Source organism: Heptranchias perlo, chromosome 23, assembly GCF_035084215.1.
Source record: "Heptranchias perlo isolate sHepPer1 chromosome 23, sHepPer1.hap1, whole genome shotgun sequence".
Taxonomy (NCBI): Eukaryota; Metazoa; Chordata; class Chondrichthyes; order Hexanchiformes; family Hexanchidae; genus Heptranchias; species Heptranchias perlo.
Genome location: NC_090347.1, coordinates 2,720,845 through 2,738,528, shown reverse-complemented (window position 1 = coordinate 2,738,528; position 17,684 = coordinate 2,720,845). Strand labels below are relative to the sequence as shown.

The window sequence follows — 17,684 nt, the reverse complement described above, 5'->3', positions numbered from 1 at the left end:
GAGATTTTATGATGGAGTGGGAAACGAACAATAATCTGTAGTCAGAGGAGCAGACAGTATGGGCAGGCACTGTGGGGCATAGAAGCCTGCTCGGATAGGTTGGGGGAACTTGAAGACAAACAAGAACAACTTGCATTTATATAGCGCCTTTAACATAGTAAAACGTCCCAAAGGGCTTCACATGAACGATTATCAAACAAAATTTAACACTGAGCCACATAAGGAGATATTAGGACAGGTGATCAAAGCTCGGTCAAAGAGGTAGGTTTTAAGGAGCATCTTACAGGATGAGGGAGAAAGGCAGAGAGGTTTAATTCCAGAGCATGGGGCCTAGGCAGCTGAAGGCACGGCCACCAATGGTGGCGAAGGACATCAGGGATGGAGAGACCAGAATTGGAGGAACGCAGAGATCTCGGAGGGTTGTAGGGATGGAGGAGATTACAGGAAGGGGCAAAGCCATGGATACCTCCCTTAAAATAGCAGAACAAGTAATCTTATACTAATGTGTTAAGTCTTTGTTTGCTAAAGTCACACAGTGTTATATCTTTGCAGTGTTTTTGCTTTGAGACATTGTTCAGTGGTTCACCGACCTTAACCTTGGGTACGCTGTCCACCTTTATCCCAGTCTTTTGTTTCTTCGATGCTGATGCTCCATCTCCCTTTTCTTTTTAATGACTGAACTCCCGTTAACTCCCCTCAGATTGTGCTGGTGCCCTGTCAGGGCCACCAGCTCCCGACACGCTGGCCTTCCAGCCAGCGGCAGCATCACAGCTCACAATTCAAATCCATGCCTGTGATTGCCATACTTTATTCATGCTTCTACAAAAACTATCCTGGACAAGGTGCCAATCACTCATCTAAAGCAGCTCACCATGCATCACATTGCTCTAAAAATATTCCTCTCACGATTCAGTTGCACATCATTAAGGACTTATTTTTCTTCTCGCTCCTCCCGATTCTTTTTCAGATTTTAGCCAAAGCTTTAAAAGAGTGTCATGAAGAATCAAGTGCCGTGGGACAGCCGTTCGCTCTGAAAGTTTTTGTGGCAGGCAGAAATCGTCTGGAGAATGATGGCGCTGTTGTGTTAGCTGAGGCCTTCAGGGTACGTAAGCTTTCAAATCCCCTACGAGGCAGAGGGTGAAAGACTGTTCAGAATTAAATAATATCTCCATGACGTTCCCTCATTTCTTATATATATGTTATATATTAATGAGATGCTGTTCAACGTAATGCTCTGGATTGCAATGAATGTACAGTAACATCGGGCCTATATTTTTCACCTTCATCTATGGATTTCTTTTATTGCAAAAACTCCCTCTCCCTCTCTTCCCTTTTTAGTGTGTGTGTGTGTGTGTGCGTGCATGTGCTTGTATGTGCGTGTGAATTTTGTGCTCACCTTCCTCTTTCCTGGGCCCTGTGCACCATTGCTGGCCAAGAGGGCCTGCCCTCAGGCTTCTGGTGATGCTGCTCTCAAAGATCAATGACAGCAGGCTGGGTTGACTGCCCCTTTTATTATAATTTTTTTTTGTTGCTTTCTCCCTCTTGTGAAGCAGCAGGCCTGTCCCCATGAGCTGAAGTGAGACCAGGAACTCACTGTGGGAAGGATGGTGGTTGTGACTCTGTGCCCTCAGTAGGATTTGCATCGCGAGTATTTTGGGACGCACAGCAACTGAAACAGCAACTTGCACTTTTACCATTGTAAAATCACGGAAACAAAATAACCTGGAGCGGAGCGGATGTTAGTGGATTATGAAAAGAGTGGTTCAAGAGTTACAATACAGGACGTTTCGGGGAAAGAGTTTGATGGTAGGCCCAAGTCTCTGCCACCAGAGGTGTAGCCACAATCCGCACCACCCACCTAAATTCAAAACACCAGCCTTGAAAATGGCCAGCGATGATACTTAAAGAGAATCTTTAAAAAGTCCTGCCCGTATAGAGTGGGAGGGAGCTGGACTAGGCCTAGGCTAGGGATCACGAGATAAATGCAGACAAAGGCCATTTAACTTATCTTTCCAGAAACATACTTTTTAAGTATTTATCCAATTCCCCTTTGAAAGTTATTATTGAATCTGCTTCCACCGCCCTTTCAGGCAGCGCATTCCAGATCATAACAACTCGCTGCGTAAAAAAAATTCTCCTCATTTGCACCCTGGAATTTTGCCAGGTGTTAACAATTGTTCCTCAAGTTATTTCGAGGGTTTTGCCTCCACTGCTCGGTCCTGAAGTTGGGTGCAAATATGTCCGAAAGGGGGATTTTTATCTCATTCACTCAGCCTCCACATACAGAATAGGAATTCCCTCCATCCCTCAGGTGCAAATTACTCGTAGGGACACTGATCATCCGAGAGTCAAATGATCTCCCCTCCCCCCCCCCCCCCCCCCATCCCCGCTGACCCTCGCTCCCACCCTGAGATAGATCCTCCGTTCTCTGCCACAGAAACAATAGTAAGATGGGCCTTCACGCCCAGAGCTCGGAGAAGCTGCTGTCTAATTTCAGTTCACACAAAATTAACCAGCTAGTGATAAAATCACTAGCGGCAAAGTGTTCCCACCAGCATGTATAAAGCACCTGTCTGTTTCACGTGTGGAGTTTGAAATTCTAATAAAGGATGAGAAGAGTCCGCCTAAAGTAAGCGACCTTTCATATTTTCTAGGTACATTTTATATTCTAAGACTTTCCAACCTGCACGCGGAATATCACAAACTCAAAACAAAGTCCAGGAGCATGGCGAGGAGGGATGTGACCTTGTGAAAGTGTGCTGTCTGCCACTGACTCAGCTGTTTGCATCTAGGTCCTCCTCAGCTCTGTTAGTAATGATCGGTTCCATTATAAGTGACTAAGACAAATGAGTGTTGTTACCTGGATTTATTTTGTCACCTTTCTTGAAAATAGGCACCATGTTGGCTTGTTTCCAGTCAACACCATGGACTGAATGGCTCCTTCGGTGCTGTAACGTTCTAGGATACTATGATACTTAAATTGATAGCACCTGTAACATAGAAAAATTTCCCAAAGTGCTTCACAGAGGCCTGATTTTTTTTTTTAAATGGATGCGGAGCCAAAGAAGGAAATATTAACAGGGGTGACCAAAAGTTTGATTAAAGAGGTGGGTTTTAAGGAGGGTGATGGAGAGGCAGAGGGGTTCAGGGAGGGAATTCCAGAGCGTGAGGCCTAGACTTGCTCATGACTGTCAGTATTTTATAGACTTTTTCCCGAGTTGCGTTTGGCACCCTCGAATATGTAGTGTCCATCCCTGGAGATTTATTGGTTTTGAGCCCTTTAAGCCTGTCTATACCTCCATGTAAGTGACAGGGAAGCCATTGAGATTTGTTATAGAACCTATAAAAAGTCCTGTGCTGCCAGTGTCTTCTCTAGTGAATACTTCCAGGAAGTAATCATTCAATATACTATCTATTTTTAGTTCATCCTCCGTTTTAACCCCATTTCCTTCCTCCACTGTTCATCCGCTTCCTGTTATAATTCGAAAAAAGAATTTCTTGGTTTGGTTTCTATAGCAACTCTCATTGCTAATTCCTTCTTTGCCCTTCTGACTGCCTTATTTAAAATATATTTTGGAGGTTCCTGTACTCATCCCAGTGGCTGCCTCGTTTTCTCCCTATAGGCTTGCTTAGTTCTCTTCATATTGCCATACAGCTACATTTCTTCAATCTGCCTTTAATTCAGTCCTTGTAATATATTTATCCTGCGTGCTCAGTAATATCTTCTGAAAGGATATCCATTCATTCTCAACTGAAGTTTTCTTGAGTACAAGGGAGACAAGAACAGGAGGAGGTCATTTGGCCCATTGAACCTGCTCCACCGTTATTTTTTGTTATAGTTAAACTGGGACTGCGAACCAATATTCAGGTATTTATCCTGTAACAATATTTCTATAGAAACGGTGACTGCAACTCAAAGTAATTCATTGTATGTGTTACATCAAGTCTACAACACAGCCCATCTGGTCCATGCCAGCGTTTATGCTCCACACGAGCCTCCTCCCTCCCTATTTCATCTCACCCAATCAGCATATCCTTCTATTCCTTTCTCCCTCATGTGTTTATCTAGCTTCCCCTTAAATGCACCTATGCCATTCGCCTCAACTACTCCTTATGTTAGTGAGTTCCACATTGTCACCACTCTCTGGGTGAAGAAGTTTCTCCTGAATTCCTGGATTTATTAGTGAGTATTTTATATTTATGACCTCCAGTTCTGGTCTCCTCCAAAAGTGGAAACATCTTCTCTACGTCTACCCTATCAAACCCTTTCATTATCTTAAAGACCACTATCAGGTTGCAAAGTGAAATGCTTTGGATGTTTTTGGGAGATTGTTACGAGGTGCTGTATAAATGCAAGTCTGCTTTGCTTTCCAGCACAAGTTACTGCAGAGTATTTAGGAGCAAGAATCTGCCTGATTATTTGTCCCTAGTAACCCAGAACACTGAGGCCAATATTTGCCCTCTGACTGCTGCCTTGACTGAGTTCAGCTAATTCAGCACAGACCAGGGATCAAACCTGGGCCAGTCATGGTACATATATACTTCAGTACAATACTGGTCAGTGCATTGTCCAACTGAGCCATTGGGGGAAGGGGTCTCTCATTTTCTTGCCATTGTAGATTGCTAAATTTCTGTTGGGAGAATTACACAATTATGAATTCTGCCCTAAAACAACCTTATGGTGTCAGCTCAATGGTCACACTCTCTCCTCTGAGTCAGAAGATCGTGGGTTCAAGACCCACTCCAGAGACTTGAACGCATAATCTAAGCCGACACTACCTCTGCAGTACTGAGGGAGTGCTGCACTGTCGGAGGTACCGTCTTTCGGGTGAGACGTTAAATCAAGGCCCCATCTGCCCTCTCAGGTGGATGTATAGGATCCCACGGCACTATTTGAAAAAGAGCAGGGGAGTTCTCTCCTGTGACCTGGCCAATATTTATCCCTCATCTAACACCTAAAAAACAGATGATCTGCTCATTAATCTCATTGCTGTTTGTGGGATCTTGTTGTGTGCAAATTTGCTGCTGCATATCCTACATTATAACAGTGACTACACTTCAAAAGTGGCTGTAAAGTGCTTTGGGACATCCTGAGGTCGTGAAAGGAGCTATTTAAATGCAAATTATTTCTTAACAGTGGAAGTCGATTAAAATCTTTTTCTTACAGGTTTCTCTTGTGGAATTTAATCAACGGTGCTACATCTGATGAGACTGGTTAAACATCATGGCTCATTTATATTGACTCTGGGAGAGATGCCTTTTCAAAATGGGTTCTAGCAGATCGCCAGTGATTGATTGTATGTCTGTTAGAAGCCACTTTGCAATAAGATCAACACTTATGCACTGTCATTCACAAATCAGGCAATGCCAGAACTGGGAACTCCCTGGCTGGTGTAGAACACTATAAATGGGACCTGATTTAATGGGCTCAATTTTAAAAGTGAAAAACGGGTGGATTGGGGGGCATTGAAAATTGCCACCATTTCAGACCTGCCCCCAACCCGCCCATTTCCGGTTTTCACCAGGGCGGGAAGAGGGGCAGGCAACCAACCCTCTCCGAGGAGTTGGGGGAGGGGGGTCAGGCATTAAAACCTTTCAAGGAGGCATCAGGCCTCCATTTTTCACTAATTTCCGGTTTCAACCCCGGGGGGCCGGAATTCCCAGGCCTTCTCTTTTACGCCTTGTGAAAGGAGGCGAGAAGGTCTGAGACTAACAGGTAGGTGCCGCAAAAGGCACAGCTTGTAGGCCCAAAGGAGCAGGAGTGCTTCCCCCAGGTCCAACAATCCTACCTGCACTCACCCGACCCCCGATCGCGGACCCCCCACTCCGATCCTTCGACCCCCCCCCGACCCCAATCCTCCACCCCACTCCGATCCTTCGACCCCCGACCCTGATCCTCCCACCCCTGATCCTCCCCCACAACGATCGCGGACCCCCGTGATGACGCCCGATCCCAATAGCCCCCCCGTGACTGACCCCCGATCCCTCCCCCCGACTCACAACCCCCGTGTCAACCTATGCCCACCACCGCCAACCTATGCCCACTCATGCCCCCATGCCCACCCATCCTACATGTGCCAACACATGCCCACCCATGCTAACCTATGCCCACCCATATCCCATGCCAACCTATGCCCATTGCTGCCAGCCTATGCCCATCCAGCCCCATGCCCACCCATACCCCCATGCCCACCCATCATATCTGTGCCAACCTATGCCCCCATGCCCCATGCCCACCCATCATATCTGTGCCAACCTATGCACACCCATACCCCATGCCAACCTATGCCCACTGCTGCCAACCTATGCCCACCCATACCCCCATGCCACCCCCCCCCCCAATCCATACAAACAAAGACTTACTTGCAGACTTACCTGAAGACGTCCTCTCCCTGGCTGCTCTCCCGTCCGACTGGGAACAGCCTGTCAATCAGGCCGGTCAGTCAGACGAGAAACCGACAAAAAGAAATAAAAGCCGTCCTTACGTCAAAATCGTTGGGATGTCTGGGAAACCCGCACTAATGGGTTTCCCGTCCTCAATTTGACCCCCCCGCTTCCTTCCCGGCTCACTTTTAAAATCGAGCCCAATGTCTCTGTGCTGTCGGGGACTTTGAAATGTTTCTATGTTTGGCCTTTTTAGCTTATTGGAACTTTGGAGGAGGTGCAGTTGCCACAGAACGGAATTACCCACGAGGGCATCACTGCTCTGGCCAGGGCTTTCACAGAGAACAGCAACCTCCGAGTCCTCAACCTCAACGACAACACCTTCACGGAAACAGGAGCCCTATCCATGGCAGAGGTAGGTGCCTCTGACGGCGAAAGCTGCTCCTTCGCCGCCTCGTCCCCAACCGTTGGTGCGGAGACACGCTAAGTGGAGCCCCTGGAATGGTGAGCGGGGATGAGGGAAAATCAGGAATCGAGTAGTCTGCTGTTGCATTCGGCAGCACTGGCAGTGACCTGGGAGCAGGACAAACCCTTCCCGGGATGGGAAGGAGAGAAAATGTTTACCTATTAGCCATTCATTTCTAGCTTCCGGTTGGGGTTCAGATGACTAATAACCCATTGCCTTGTAACACCTCCTCCCATCAGACGTTATAAGGCCCCGCTTTTAATTCACGTGAAGCGACACGGATAACACAAACTCTGGAATGTTTGAATATTGCATGTCTACAGAGGATTGTAAACGAGAGTGGTGAGGTGATTGCCTGATGGAAAGCAGACAGATTTACCTGCAGCACGATCTGCTCCTTACTTAGAGGTCTTCGTAAGAAATTGCAGAGTTTTCTTTCTCTGCATAATGTCCTGCGATGGAAACCCACGTGTAAATGTACTGTTTGGCACCTCTCGGGAGACTTAACAACAACAGCTTGTATTTATACAGTGCGTCCAATATAGAAAAACGTCCCAAGGCGCTTCTTGGAGGCGTGAGGAAACAATGGACACTGAGCCAAAGAAGGAGACGTTAGGAGGGTAAAAGAATTTGTTTTTAAGGAGAGTCTTAGAGGTGGAGAGGGAATTGGAGAGAGGTGGAGAGGTTTAGGGAGGGAATTCCAGAGCGTGGGGCCTAGGCAGCTGAAGACATGGCCGCCAGTGGTGGGGCAAAGGTAGAGGGACGCACGAGAAGTCTGAGTCAGAGGAGTGAAGGATTCTGAAGGGCTAATAGGGCTGGAGGAGGTTACAGAGATGGGAAGGGGAAAGGCCTTGAAGGGATTTAAACACTAGAATGAAATTTTTTAATTTGAAGCACTAGGGGACTGGGAGCCAGTGTCGGTCAGAGTACAGGAATGCGGGGCAAGCGAGATTTGGTGCAGGATAGAATATGGGGAGCAGAATTTTGGATGAGTTGACTAAGCAATTGAATGAACAGTAGACTGTATACTTGCACACAGTTAACACACGTGCACTGGTTCAGATGTACATACATACCTGTGTGCTCTCATATTTGTTTATCTGCATGGCTGCATGTAACAGATACTGCAAATGCTGAAAATCTGAAATAAAGTAAGATTTTATTTATCCAACACCTTTCACAACTTCAGGATGTCCCAATTACCTCACAGCTAATGAATCACTTTAGAAGTGCAAACACTTCCTTTTTAGGCAAACATGGCAGCCAATTTGCACACAGCAAGATCCCACAAACAGCAATGAGATAAGTGACTAGTTAATGTCTTGGTGATATCGGTCAAGAAATAAATGTTAGTCAGGGCTCCAGGAGAACTCCATTATTCCCCTTTAAATAGGCAGACGGAGCCTCGTTTCAACATATCAGCCAAAGGACAGCACCTCCGACAGTGCAGCACTCCCTCAGTGCTGCACTGTGTCATCATAGATTATGTGCTCAAGTCCTAGCGAGGGGGTTTGAAAACATGACCTTCTGACCCAGAGGTAAGAGTGCCATCACTGAACCATGGCTGGCACTTATCTATGAAAAGTCTTATGCCTAAAAATAGAGGGAGAGGGGAAGAGAGAGAAAAAAAGCCCAGAAAGGTGACAGATGGATCATTGGCACTGGTGCATCTTTTCATAGGGTACATGGAATGCTGTTTGAATCCTATGGCAGTCCGTTCCCCGATCTCTTCCTCTGTTTCGTTGATGATTGTGTTGGTGCTGCTTACTGCTCTTGCTCCGATCCAGAGAAGTTCATTAGCTGAGCTCCCCATTTCTACCTCATGGAATTGTACAAAACAGAAGGAGGCCATTCATCCCATCTTTAAAAGAGCTATCCAATTTGTCCCACTCCCCCTGCTCTTTCCCCACAGCCCAGCAAATTTCTCCTTTTCAAGTATTTATCCAATTTCCTTTTGAAAGTTATTATTGAATCTGCTTCCATCACCCTTTCAGGCAGCGCATTCCAGATCAGAACAACTCACTGGGTAAAAAAATTCTCCTCATTTTCCCCCCTGGATTTTTTTGCCAATTATCTTAAATCTGTGTCCTCTGGTTACCGACCCTCCTGGCAGTAGAAAGAGTTTCTCCCTATTTACTCTATCAAAATCCGTAATAATTTTGAACATCTCTATTAAATCTTCCCTTAACCTTCTCTGCTCGAAGAAGAACAATCCCAACTTTTCTATGCTCTCCACATAACTGAAGTCCCTCATCCCTGGTACCATTCTGGTAAATCTCTTCTGCACCCTCTACAAGGCCTTGACATCCTTCCTAAAGTGTGGTGTCCAGAATTGGATACAATACTCCTGCTGAGTCTGAACCAGTGTTTTATAAAGGTTTAGCATAACTTCCTTGCTTTTGTACTCTATGCTTCTATTTATAAAGCCCAGGAGCCCATATGCTTTTTTAACAGCCTTCTCAACTTGCCCTGCGCCCTCAAAGATTTGTGTACGTTCTCTGTTCCTGCACCCTCTTTAAAATTGTACTATTTAGTTTATATTGCCAACTTTGCCAACTGTCTGCCCCACAGTCCGCCCGACTCTTCCTGGTGACTGCCTTTACCTCTGCTGTGGGCGACACTTTTGCAGTCGGAGGTAGCACTGTGCTGCGTGCAGGGCATGAGAGAGGCTGCAGGGGATGGGGAAGAAGTGCTGTGTCCCTGGGGAAGGAAGCCAGGCAGGAACAGGAAAAGGCATGAAAGGGAAATTGGCACAAGCTGGAGGTATCAGAGGATTGTGCCAGGAGCCTGAAGGGGAGAATGAAACAATATATTAGTTAGTAGAGGACTCTGAGAGTCAGGTTTGCTACAATGAGCAATCAGTCTTTAATTAAACCTCTAATTATGTAAAGTGAAATAGACACATTTCAAAGTGGATGGGATTTTTCCCCAACAGTTGAATTTAGCATACTGTGAGATTTAACAAATCGTAGGCCAGGAATTTGCATGTGGTGTCACCACGACTTAAAAGTGCTAGCAGGTAAATCAGAGCTGCCTTTTTTCATCGTAAGAGCCCAAATGATCTATTACTGATTACTTGCTCCCCCCCCTCCCCAACATTTCCCCTTCCAGCAACCAAAAAAAAAATCTACAAGTCAGGAGTGGTGGCCAGAAAGACCTCAGTAATTCAATAATTATTCATCTAAACTCTGACAGCTTCAGGGTTAGGACAGCTTCAGGGTGAAGGCAGCTTCAGCATTAGGACACCTTCAGGGCTAGGACAGCTTCAGGGTTAAGGCAGCTTCAGGGTTAAGGCGGCTTCAGGGTTAGGACAGTTTCAGGGTTAAGGTAGCTTCAGGGTTAGGGCAGCTTCAGGGTTAAGGTAGCTTCAGGGTTAAGGCAGCTTCAGGGTTAGGACAGCTTCAAGGTTAAGGTAGCTTCAGGGTTAGGACAGCTTCAGGGTTAAGGCAGCTTCAGGGTTAAGGCAGCAACATATTAAGGTAAAAATAATAAATCGGAGTAAATAAATGAAAATAATTCAATAAACCATAACTTAAAAAGAATATCAGCTGTGGAGAGAGAAACAGAGTTAACGTTTCAGATCGATGACCTTTTGTCAGGATGGAAGACGTTTGAGATTTTAAGCAAGTACAGAGCCTGAGAAAAAAGTAGGGGAGGAAAGAACAAAAGGGAGAAATCTGTGATATGATGGAGTTGCACCATCATTCCTTTTGTCATTTAATCACTCCTGCCCTCCACTCTATCATACAGCACAGGAGGCCATTTGGCCCATTCCCCTTTTCCATGGCTCTGCACTTGCTTATAAACTGTTAAATCTCTAACTTATCCCAGTTCTGATGAAAGACCTGAAACGTTAACTCTGTTTTTCTCTCGTCAGATGCTGCCTGACCTGCTGAGTGTTTCCAGCATTTCCTGTTTTTATTTCAGATTTCCAGCATTTGCTACTTTAAAAAAAAGGGTATCTATTGGGTTAATTAAATAAACAGATATGGCAGGATCAGAGCCGGGTGTGACGTGGACGACGTGCACGATGTGAACCTGCCTGGTCTCACGTACCATCCACGGTGAATACACGTGCATTAAGTGTGCGAAGGTTGCACACCTGGAACAGAAAGTTGCTCAGCTCGAGAGTCAGTGGACACACTCCGCAACATTCGGGAGGAAGAGAGTTTTCAGGAGCGGATGTTCCGGGGTGGGGGGTGGGGGATGGCGGGGGGACAGTCACCTCACAGGTTGCTGGGAGTAGAGAAGCCAGCGAGAGAGATTGGTTGATCCCTCGGCAGTCTGGGCAGCAAGTGACGGGTTCGGGCAGAAAGGGGATCATCTGTGGAGCTGGATTTGTCCATTAGGTTTACCTGTTTAGGTACCAGTGATTTGGTCGACAAGGGTGACACAGAGGTGGGTAATCATGAGCGACTATAGGGCAATGAGGAGCGAGTCCCACAGGAGGAACAGTACAGGTAGTGAGAATAGGTGACTGTGGGTGATTCTATAGTCAGTCCTTTTGTAGCGGTGATTCAGAGTCCTGAATGGTATGTTACTTCCTAGGTGTTAGGGTTCGGGACATCACGGGGCACAGTACAAAAAGCAATTTAAAAAGCTCATAGATTGTTGGCCTTTACCTCAATGGGGCTGGAATATAAAAGTGAGGAAGTGATGCTTCAGTTGTACGGAGCCTTGGTCAAACCCCAGCTGGAGACTGCGTCAATTTTGAACATCGCACCTGAGGAAGGATATATTGGCCTTGGAGGGGATGCAGCGCAGATTCACCAGAATGATACTGGGGCCCAGAAGGTTAAAGTACGAGGAAAGGTTGCATAAACTTGGTTTGTATTCCCTTAAGTTTAGATGCATGAGGGGTGATCTAATTGAGGTGTTTAAAATAATAAAGAGATTTGAAGGGTAGATACGGAGAAACTATTTCCTCTGGTGGGGGAATCGAGAACAAGAGGGCATAATCTTAAAATTAGAGCTGGGCCAGTTAGGAGTGAAATCAGGAAGCACTTTTTCACACAAAGGGGTAGTGGAAATCTGGAACTCTCTCCCCCAAAAAGCTGCGGATGCTGGGGGTCAATTGAAATTTTAAAGACTGAGATCGATAGACGTTTGTTGGGTGAGGGTATCGAGGGAAATGGAGCAAAGGCGGGTAAATGGAGCTGTGGTACAGATCAGCCATGATTTATTAGAATGGTTGAATGGTCATGAGGGGCTGAATGGCCTCCTCCTGTTACTATGATCTTGAAATCCCATCAGAGTAGGTGTTGTTCATATTACTCAGCTCCAGCAAATGTTTACATTTTAGACTGCTGTTTATATTTAGCTTCCATTCATTGTAAAACATTGCAACAAGTCTGCAGCATAGTATTAGCATGCACAGTCTCACTGGAATTGTACAGAATTAACATTGAGTACTCTTAACTTTGTATAATTACTGTGGGGCAAACACAGGTGGGTTAGATGCACTCGCTTTTTTTCCCCTCCCGTGTGTTTGCTTTGTTTGGTTAAATTATGCACAGTTTATTACAGAACACTTACTCCCATTAAGGTGAAATAAACTTCCCATACAAAAATATTCAGTTTTAATGCAATTAGCATTTTATAATTCAAATTTCATGCCTCATCGAAAATTTTAATGAAATGAGGGCACATGGTTAAATAAGTACATTAATGATTGAGCTGTTAATTGTTTCCCCTCATACACAATCACTGTGCAGAGACAGTATGAAATACTGAGTGAGATATCATTTCATTATATTCTGCTACGGATGAGAATTGTTCAAGGTACGTTGGAGATGAGAAGGGTGAACAACAACAACTTGCATTTATAAAGCGCCTTTAATGTAGTAAAATGTCCCAAGGCGCTTCACAGGAGCGATTATCAAACAAAAATTTGACACCGAGCCACATTAGGAGGTATTAGGACAGGTGAACAATAGCTTGGTCAAAGAGGTAGGTTTTAAGGAGCGTCTTAAAGGAGGAGAGAGAGGTAGAGAGGTTTAGGGAGGGAATTCCAGAGCTTAGGGCCCAGGCAGCTGAAGGCACGGCCGCCAATGGTGGGGCGATTAAAATCGGGGATGGACAAACGACCAGAATTGGAGGAGCGCAGAGATCTCGGAGGGTTGTAGGGCTGGAGGAGGTTACATAAGCTTAATAGTTGCATCACTATTTAGAGTTTAAGTTTCCTCCTCTCTCAAAAACAAGTAGAAAGTGTACTAGGGGCCAGGAAATTTGAATGAGTTGCATCCTATCATCGAGCACCTAATCTTTTAAACGACCGGCACATTGAAGAACTGCTGGCATCATCGGGGCCGATAATGCCATCTTCAATGCCCATACTGCTGCTGCACATCTGGTGCCCCTACTCCTCCCCCCCCCCCCAACCCAATGCTACTCCATCCATGAACAGAAAGGGCACCACTCCATGAATGTGCAGCTGGCCTATGACCACAGGAACAAAATTTTGCACATGAATGCCTGATATCCTGGCAGCTTCCACGATCCCTTCATCCAACAGCAGTCCACAGTGCCAGTATTATTCGCCGAACATGCTGCATTCAGGTGTCTTGTGCTGGCAGCATACACGGTGCGGGTTACTTGCCGCATTTAACGGGTTGCTGACTGGGTAAAAACATTATACACAAGGAACGCCTGCCCAAGACTCTAGAAAGCTGAGCAGTTGGTAAAGTGCAGTGCTGTCTCCCTCTGTGATGGTGCCCCAAGTTTAGAGTGAAGCGCAGTTAAGATGCATCGTCCGCAACATCGTAAAATGAAGCCCTCGGCTGCCTCCAGCCATTTTCCCGCTCCATTGCAGGATGACCTCAAGGGTGAGCAGCAGCTGGATATGCACCCCTTTCACCACCCCCTCCCCCCCACCCCTGACCCCCCATCTTCACCTGTAGCACTCCCAGTGTGTCATGCACTGGGTGTAGTGAATATTGATTATAATGAGTTATCCTTGTATTATAGTGCAAGGTCAGCAGGGAACGTGACAGGCCCACAAAAAGCAGGAGTCCCAGCACCACAGGGCCAGACCTTCATTATCTGCCCCATAATATACCAATTGATGCTAAAGTCCCAAACTCTTTGATCAGGTACTAGACAGAGAATTCACTTGTGACTGAAATGGTCATTACTGTGGATTTTGAGCCCAGCTTTGTCCAGTTCTGAAATGGGATGAATTTCAATCCAGATGTGTCTTTCTGAATTTGCCACCGCTCTGGTTTCTAAACCCCAAAAGCCACACATACGGGTTCATTCGAGCGAGCAAAGCTTTAGGTTTTTGAACACTGATGTTGCAGATCAGAAACCCCGAAGTTGTGGGTCCAATTAATGTGAGCACATTTCCAATAATCTGAAGGACCAGCGTGTATGTCCTCTGTAAGTCCAGCTCCGTGTCGCTACTAAACAGGTTAACTCATTGCTAGACACAGCAGCAGGAAAGCAACATAGATTTAGCTCTTAATGTGGCTGCCATGATCCTTTCAGGTGACAAATGGGAGGTCAGCGCGCGTGAGCAGGATGGATAGGCAAAAACTCTCTCTAATCGAGAGACTGCAGGGCCAGAACATCATACTTGGTACTAAGGTTAGTGTCTAAGTTGTGCCACTGAGATCTCCTCACCAGCATATGCTCGGCTGGCAGAGAACTGCCAGAAGGCACACCATGTACCTCTGTACTGTAGTACAGTCAACAGTTGGTCCTGCATGTTACGTTATCAGAGGTGGAGTTGCCCATCTCTGGGCTAGGTCGTCACAGTATGCATTGTGCTTTGACATTGATCATATCACGGTGACGCTCAAACACCTTGGGGGTGATTTTAAACCCCAAGAACGGGTGGGTTGGGGGCAAATAGTTGTTTTTTGGGTCGTGACCGCAACCCGGCTTTATTTCTGGGTTTAACAGCACGTAAAAGTACAGGCTTCCCACTGAACATTTTGCGGTTGCGAACAAAAAAACCCAACTATTTTCAACTCCCACCCACCCATTCTTGGGGTTTAAAATCACCCCCCTTGACTTTGAAACAATTACCTCCTGCCCCTGACCTCTGCATTTGGACCTTGAGTCTAAGAAACCTTCAGTTCATCCTTGGCCTCTCCAAACCACCCTCAACCAGCAGAGGTGCTCCATCCTCTGCATTTGGCTAATGCTCCTATACTGGTGATTCACTGAATTCTAGAACTGCTGTTGTCTTATTCTGCACTATTGCCTGGCACAGTAGTGGGATTTGTATGGGTGGCTTGTGGTTGTAGTGTACGATTCAGGGTGTTCTGGATTCCAGATGGTCTAAGTTGTCTTGTGAAGAGAAAAAGAAGTGTAGACATCACAGTACTACAGAGGTGAACACCAAACGTAATCAAATGTATCGTTCACTTGTAGGTACTGACCTTCTCCAGGTTCTTCAGGTGCTGGTCACATTGTTGACCTGGCTGACTGTATACTCCAAGGCTCATTTTCTAGTGCATGGACCTGGGGGTGGGTATGTCCCTGAGCCAGATATTGCAGCCCTCCTGGCCAGTACCTCTAGCCTAATAATGGACGCCTCAGTGTTTTTGAAATGAGCCTTTCACTCGGGTTACTGACCCATAGTTTCCAGATTTCTGCTGACGTGTGGACTAATGGCCAGTTTCATCCTTCTGAGTACCCAGAGCCTCATTTCTGGCTTGTTAAACGATACAACATTATAATCACAGCTCTGCTACAATTGATTCACTAAACTATTGTGTAATTGCTGGAGGAACAGCAATCTCATCTGTTGATTACTCACTTTGTGCTAACAATTTCTCTATTAAAGGACCTAATGGTTGTTACCTGGGAACTCAATCCCACTGTCTCTTGGATGATATTGCTTCTACATAATTATTTAACTGAAGCCCTGTTCCTCAGTTGTATTGTTCAGTCTAATCTAGGGTCTTGTTCATTTTCTTTTCTCTGTTCACTTCCATAAAGAGTGCCTTTTTAAAAATTCATTCTCAGGATGAGGGCGTTGCTGGCAAGGCCGGCATTTATAGCTCATCCCTTGTTGCCCTGTTGAAGGTGGTGGTTGGCCTTCTTCTTAAGAACATAAGAACATAAGAAATTGGAGCAGGAGTAGGCCAATCGGCCCCTCGAGCCTGCTCCGCCATTCAATAAGATCATGGCTGATCTGATCCCAACCACAAATCTAAAGAACACAAGAAGTCGGAGCAGGACCCGGCCACATAGCCCCTGGGCCCTCTCCGCCACCCACAGGGCATTTAACTGTTGTTAGTGGCTTGATGCAACTGAGGGGTTGCTAGGCCACTTCAGAGGGCAGTTAAGAGTTAACCATGTTGGTGTGGGACTGGAGTCACATATAGACCCAGACTGGGTAAGGACGGCAGGTTTCCTTCCCTAGAGGACATTAGTGAACCAATTGGGTTTTTATAATCCGACAGCTTCACAGTCACTTTTACTGATACCAGCTTTTTATTTCCAGATTTTTAAAATTGATTTCAAATTCAGCACTGCCACAGTGGGATGTGAACTCCTGTTCTCTGGATTATTAGTCCAAGCTTTAGTACCATAGTCAACCCCAGTCAACGTGCTTTTGCTTATTTTTCTAAGGCAGCGATGGGTGCCTTGTTCTTTCCCCAATGGCCTCTCTTCTGATTCTGCTGATGGGTTTGACATTATTGACTGCTTTTCTCCTTGGCTAGATTTGCTTCCACTCGCCAGAGTGACTGGACAATCAGCGAGCCTGATCTCTGCTCCACATCTTTTTTCACTCACCGCTATGTTTTTTGAGATATTTGCTTTCTACACGTTGACTAGAATTTTCAATGAAGAAAAGATTTCAGCAGAGCACACCCTATGCTGTAATACGTTAGTGGACAGCCCACTGCGGGGAAGTAATGCATAAATTCTATTTTGGTGTTATCGCGCACTGCAGAGTGAATGATGGCAGTGCTGGGAATTGAAATATTTTCTCACTTGTAGCACCCAGCACTGTCATTGTGTGTAGCAGGAGCTGGATGTAATGAAGTGATGAAGTGTTGCTCCAGTGTCACTGATAGAAAACTATTTCAGCACTCAGATTGGACAAGCGTACATCAGTGTGATCTTTCCCCTTTTTCGCAATTTGTGGGACGTTCACAGTAAAAGAACGAAGGAAGAGAAACTAGTGTAGCTGCAAATCCAACCCAAAGTTAACAGTTTCATAGCAACCATGCACTTAAAGAGGCCATTCAGCCCATCCTACTCGTGTTAACTAGATGTAGAGAAGATATTTCCACTTGTTGGGAAATCCAAAACTAGGGGCCATCAATATAAGATAGTCACTAGTAAATCCAATAAGGAATTCAGGAGAAACTCCTTTACCCAGAGAGTGGTGAGAATGTGGAACTCGCTCCCACATGGAATGATTGAGGCGAATAGCATAGATGCATTTAAGGGGAAGCTAGATAAACACATGAGGGAGAAAGGAATAGAAGGATATGTTGATGGGGTGAGATGAAGTAGGGAGGGAGGAGGTTCATGTGGAGCATAAACACCGGCATAGACCAGTTGGGCCAAATGGCCAGTTTTTGTGCTGCAAATTCCATATAATTCTATATAACTAAAACTATCCACTCCAATCCCATTTCCCTGTCTTTTGTATTGCCCCTTTTCAAATACTTTTCCAATTCTCCTTTTACACAATGTTATAGTCTCTGCCTTAATGGTCACTCCTGGAAAGGCTCTCCCTGTCCTAATAATTTTCTGTGTGAAAAATTTCCTCCAATTTCCCCCTTCATTCTTCTAGTGAGGATCCTCAGTCTGTGGCCCCTTGTTACCGATTCACCAACCAGTAGAAACAATCTCTCACCGTTAACCCTCT

The 17,684-nt window shown here is 45.7% G+C and overlaps 1 protein-coding gene across 1 annotated transcript in view; it reads left to right on the top strand.

The window, feature by feature from the left end:
- LOC137341349 (ran GTPase-activating protein 1-like) overlaps nt 1-17,684 on the top strand; it is a 469,769-nt gene that overhangs the window by 345,417 nt on the left and 106,668 nt on the right. The window contains exons 5-6 of the mRNA XM_068004471.1: nt 968-1,102; nt 6,641-6,799. Coding sequence (XP_067860572.1) covers nt 968-1,102; nt 6,641-6,799 — 294 coding nt within the window. The remainder of the gene's footprint in view (nt 1-967; nt 1,103-6,640; nt 6,800-17,684) is intronic.